This window comes from Monodelphis domestica, chromosome 8 (genome assembly GCF_027887165.1).
Source record: "Monodelphis domestica isolate mMonDom1 chromosome 8, mMonDom1.pri, whole genome shotgun sequence".
In the NCBI taxonomy this organism is placed as follows: Eukaryota; Metazoa; Chordata; class Mammalia; order Didelphimorphia; family Didelphidae; genus Monodelphis; species Monodelphis domestica.
The window spans coordinates 2633201-2638200 of NC_077234.1; the positions used below are offsets into that span (position 1 = coordinate 2633201).

General features: G+C 66.2%; 1 protein-coding gene across 1 annotated transcript in view; it reads left to right on the forward strand.

The window, feature by feature from the left end:
• P2RX1 (purinergic receptor P2X 1) overlaps window positions 1–5000 on the forward strand; it is a 13967-nt gene that overhangs the window by 7305 nt on the left and 1662 nt on the right. Inside the window, exons 6-10 of the mRNA XM_056807853.1 lie at window positions 817–897; window positions 1345–1486; window positions 1784–1914; window positions 1998–2088; window positions 2502–2567. Coding sequence (XP_056663831.1) covers window positions 817–897; window positions 1345–1486; window positions 1784–1914; window positions 1998–2088; window positions 2502–2567 — 511 coding nt within the window. The remainder of the gene's footprint in view (window positions 1–816; window positions 898–1344; window positions 1487–1783; window positions 1915–1997; window positions 2089–2501; window positions 2568–5000) is intronic.

Sequence of the window (5000 nt, forward strand, 5' to 3'; positions counted from 1 at the left end):
CCCCAGTCCAAACGGAGGATAGCAACGGAACAAGTGGTCAAGCAGAGGGGCAGACGAGGTCGGCCGAATGCTGGCTCACGGCTGGGGGAGGAGCACACAGAGGGCCGGGCTTCTCACTGGCCTCCCTGAGCCTCCACAGAGGCTGGACTCGCTGCCGGCAGACCCCTTTGAGCCTCACTCTTTGCCCCTGGAAATGGAGGTCTCTAAGCTGAGGATGATGGTCTCCCGGGGACCTTGCTGCCGCCCGTGGCTCAGGGCCTGGTGGCTCCAGGTGGCTTCCTGGCCGTGGGCTCTGCCGTCCACCCTTCCTCCCCCCGCACGACCAAGGAGAGAGCCGTAGGGCCCGGGCTCGAGGAGCAGGAGGAGACGGGGGCCTGTTTGAAGGCAGCAGGAAGGGGCCAGGAGCGAGGGGGTGCGCCAGGCTGCCGGCCCCCCTGGGGCCCTCTGGGCAGCCCTTCGGCCCGTGCCACTATTGGCCCCCTCGAGGGACCCGCTCTCTGGGTGTGTGTCCTCTCCTTCTGTTGCCCAGGGCTTGGAGGGGTGCCATTCAAGCGCAGGGGGCCTCCCCAGGTACTTGGGGGTGCCTGGTACTGTGCTGAGCGGCTGTGTGCTTCCCGGGCATCTCTGATCCTCATGGTTCTTTTGCGTCAGATGGGGACGCGGCAGTGCCTTCTCCTCCGGGCTGTGGCCGAGGCCTGGAGGAGCCTGCTCGGGCTGGCCAGGCGGCAGTGCCCACGGGGGGGAGGAAGGGTGGGGAGACAGGAGAGGAGAAAGGGGAGGCCGAAAGGGACTGACGGACAGATGGGTCTCTTCCAGCCCGGCCCTCCTGAGGGAGGCAGAGACCTTCACTCTCTTCATCAAGAACAGCATCAGCTTCCCTCGTTTCCAAGTCACCAGGTGAATGGAGGAGTTTTCAGCACAGACAGTCCGGCCCGATCACCTCCTATCCCTGGACCCCTCTGCCCCAGGCCAGAGCTGGGGCCCAGAGCCTGGGGGCTCTGCTGACAGCCGCTGGCAGAGGAGTTCCCCTCGCTCCTTCGCTGGCTCGCCTGCCACTGCTGCTGGTGCTGGCTCGCCTGCCACTGCTGCAGGAAGGAGCCGGCCACCCACTGCATCTGCTTGCTTTACGTTCTGGAGTGGACAGCTGGGTCCCTCGGGAAGGCTGCCCCTACCAGGGGTTGGGGAGGATGCCTGGGGCCCCCGCTGGCCCTCCCCTGCTTTCCCCCAGGCCCATGGGGCCTCTGGCACCCAGGGGAGCACAGGGAGGGCCCCCTGGAGGCTTTTCCTCCCCTTCCCCAGACTCCTTGGCTCCCCGGCCCAGTGGACTGTCTTTCCTCCCTGCAGACAAAACCTGGTGGAGAGAGTGACCAAGCAGTATCTGAAAAGCTGTGTGTACCACAAGAGCACAGACCCCCTGTGCCCTGTCTTTGAGCTGGGCACCATCGTGAGAGATTCGGGCCAAAACTTCAGTGCCCTGGCTGTGAAGGTACAGGGAGGCCTGGGGAGGGGGCTGTAGCAGGGCCGACAGAGACAGCGGCGTCTGCCCCTGCTAGCCCGGGGAGCCAAGAGCGTGGCCTCCAGAGATGGCTCTGAGAAGCCCCCGTCAGTGGGTGCAGTCCAGGGGCTGCAGCAAGCTCTGGCAGCCCGTGACTCAGTGGCACCCTCCTGTCCGTCCTCCTCCCCAGCTGGCACTGTGGTTGCTCTTAAGGGAAGCTCCTGCGGGGAGGAAGTGGAGGCTGGCGGGCCCCAGTGGGCCTCAGCAGCGCTCTGGGCTTCCCCGCAGGGAGGAGTGGTCGGGATCACCATCGACTGGAACTGTGACCTGGACTGGGCGGTGAGGCACTGTGCGCCTGTCTACGCCTTCCACAGCTTGTACGCCCACGAGAACAGCCTGTCACCGGGCTTCAACTTCAGGTAGGGCCCGGCCGAGGCGAGCTCCAATGCTGAGGGGGAGGTGGGGGCCGCGCAGGCCCCCCCACTGACCCCCTCCCCCTCAGGTTCGCCCGCTACTACATGGAGGGCGGCACCTACCGCCGGCACCTCTTCAAGGTGTTCGGCATCCGCCTGGACGTCCTGGTGAACGGCAGGGTGAGCCCAAGGGCCCCGGGGGGAGGGGGAGGCCCTCTGGGCTGGAGGCCGGGGGCTGCTGGGCGGGCCCTAGAGAGGCTCCCCCCAAGGGGAGACTGAGGCAGACTCGGGCCAGTTCTCTCCCCTCTCGCCTGGGGTGCTGCCGCCCATCCCTTCTTCGGCCGCCCCAGACCCATGGCAGGGGGGACAGGGGAGGCCTTGGGGTCCTCCCTTTTCGGAGCTCAGACCATCTGAGGCAGGAGGCGGTGAGGGTGAGAACCGGGACCGTCTGGCGGCCCCCGAGCCCTTCGGAACATTTCTGTCTGAGATATTTGACCTGCTTGTGGAGTTGGCGACCTGGGTTCGAATCTTGCCTCGGGCAGGTCCCCTGACTTCCTTTCCTCGTGTTCTGCTCCCCTCCCCCTGCTCCACAGGCTGGCAAGTTCGACATCATCCCCACCATGACGACCATCGGGTCCGGGATTGGAATCTTTGGGGTGGTGAGTGCAGAGGAGGGCCAGAGGCTGGGGGTGCCTCCCGCCTAGGCACCCCAATGAAGGCCGCCGAGACGCCTCCGGGACTCGTGCCGCTTCAGGGCTCCTCAGGCCTTTCCCGGGGCATCCCGGGCCAGCGGGGGCCCACGGGAGCCCTAGAGACCTGGAGGCCAGCTCGGCCCCTTCCCGTCAGTCCAGCCCCCCCTCCATCAGCCAGGCAGGCTCTCCCCCTGTGGAAGGGACCCAGCTTGGCCACTGGGGGGACATTGGGGGGAAGGAGAGGGGGAAGGGTCAGGGTGTGGAAGGGGCCCTGGGCAGAAAGGGGGATTCAGAGGGGCGACTTCCCATCATTCCTTCCAAGCCTTGGATGGAGTGGAAGCGAAGGTCTGGGCTCGGTGGCTCTTAGAGACAAGAGGGCCGAGCCCCGGCTCCAGCTGCCCACTCACTCCCTCACGCTGAGAGCCTGCAGGATCCCTGGGTCCCTACCCGGTAGTGGCCTATGTCCACAAGGGGGCGCGCTGCCCTAGGAGAATGAGGCAAGAGAGGTGTCTGGGCTCTGGAATCCCCTTCCAGTCTTACTGGTCACCCAGCAACCCCAGCCTCCACCATCTCGGGTAGCAGCTGGGCGTGTCCCTTGTTGCCTAGCAACCCCAGCCTCCACCATCTCGGGTAGCAGCTGGGCGTGTCCCTTGTTGCCTAGCAACCCCAGCCTCCACCATCTCGGGTAGCAGCTGCGAATACCCCTGCATCTTCAGGGTATTTTCCTCTCAAGTGCCCACTATTCCCTTTTTACGGCTAGGGAAACTGAGGCCTGGAGAGAGGCCACAAAGTGTGCCCAGTGACAGAGCTAGGAATCGGCTGAGCCTGACTTCCAGCTAGGAGCCCCACTTCTCCTTGGAGGCAGCATTAGCTGATTGTCCTGGATGATGGTGGCTCTTGACAAGAAGCTGACTCTCCCGACTCAGCCAGCTGGGCAAAGAGCCTGCCAGTGGGCAAAGGGGCAAGGGGGGCCTCTGTGGGCCGGGCATGGTGCTAAGGGTGGCCCCTGCTCCCAGGCTAACAAGGAAGGCGGCCTGCAGATGGGCCGAGTGGGGGTGACGTCAGAGGGAAGGCCCTGAGATTAAGTGAGACTCTGGAACCTAAAGAAAGCCGGAAGGCCCCGAGGAGAGAGAAAGGTGGAGTGGGGGGATCAGGAAGTACCTGGGAGAGAGTGTAGGGTGGAGAAGACTTGGAGATGGCAGGCCTTGGGGGCAGGAAAGAAGGCACGAAGGCCTGAACACCAGAGACACCAGAGGATTCCCCATTTGGTTCGGGAGGTAATAGGGAGCCACTGGGGTTGACGGAGTGAGTGAGTGTGTGTGGGGGTGACTCGACCAGACCTGACCCTTAGGAAGGTCACTTTGGTGGCCGAATGGACGATGGACTGGAGTGAAGAGACCTGAGGGGGGCAGGCGTGTGCCGGCCCGCTCTGGCCAAGCTGTTCTAGTCCGGGCAGGAGGGGATGGCCGCCTGGGCCAGGCTGGGCCAGTGTCACAGGAGAGAAGCTTGGAGAGATGCTGAGGTGGAAACCAGGCCTCGGCACCGTATTGGGGCTGGGGGGAGAGCGTGACTCGGGCCGACTCCCAGGCCGAGGCCCGGCCCTTTCCCTCCCCGGGAGCCGGGAAGGTGGGAGAAGGGGAGGGTTTGCGGGGAGAGAGGGTGGACTTCCAGATGCCTCCCGGGTGTCCGTCCAGCTGGAGATGGGCGGGCCGGGCCGGGGCAACCCAGGCTCCCCTTCCGTCACGGCCAGCTGCCAAGGCCTCTCCCAGCTCTAAGTCCGTCTGTTCTGACCCGAGTCTCCCGCTTACGGGGCACCTAAGGCACAGTCAGGGCAGTCGTTGAGCGGGACCGTGTCGGGCGCTGCCAGGAAAGGCCCAGGAGCCCGGCGCGGCCCGGCCCCCCCCTCGTCCTTCTGGGCCAGAAGGCTTCCTGGTGGAGGGAGGGAGGTGACGCTGGCGGGCCGGGGCAGGTCCCGGAGTGAGCCCAGGCTGCGCCGGCGCGGGCAGGAGACGGCCCTGCTGCTCTGGAGGGGCTCCGTGAGCCCGGGGCCCGGGGGAGGCGGGCTGGCCGGTCACGGGCTCCCCGAGGAAGCTGGGCTGCCGTGGAGCAGCCTGTGCTCAGGTGGCGACCCCGGAAAAGCCTCTCAGGCTGGCCTTTGTGGTCTGTGAAATGGGGACAGGCTGCGATCCTGGGACGCGCCCTCTCCGGGCTGCCCTCCGCTCGCCCAGGACGCCGGCCCCGCGCCGGGCAGTGACCGGGCCCGGAGGCAGCAAAGGGCGGCCCCAGGTGCTCCCTTGGCGCTGGCCCCCAAAGGCACCTCGGAAAGGCCCTGCTCCTGCTTGGGGGCTCCCCATTTCCTAGGGCAGGGGGGGGCCTGGTGGGCCCGAGAGCCAGGCCCTC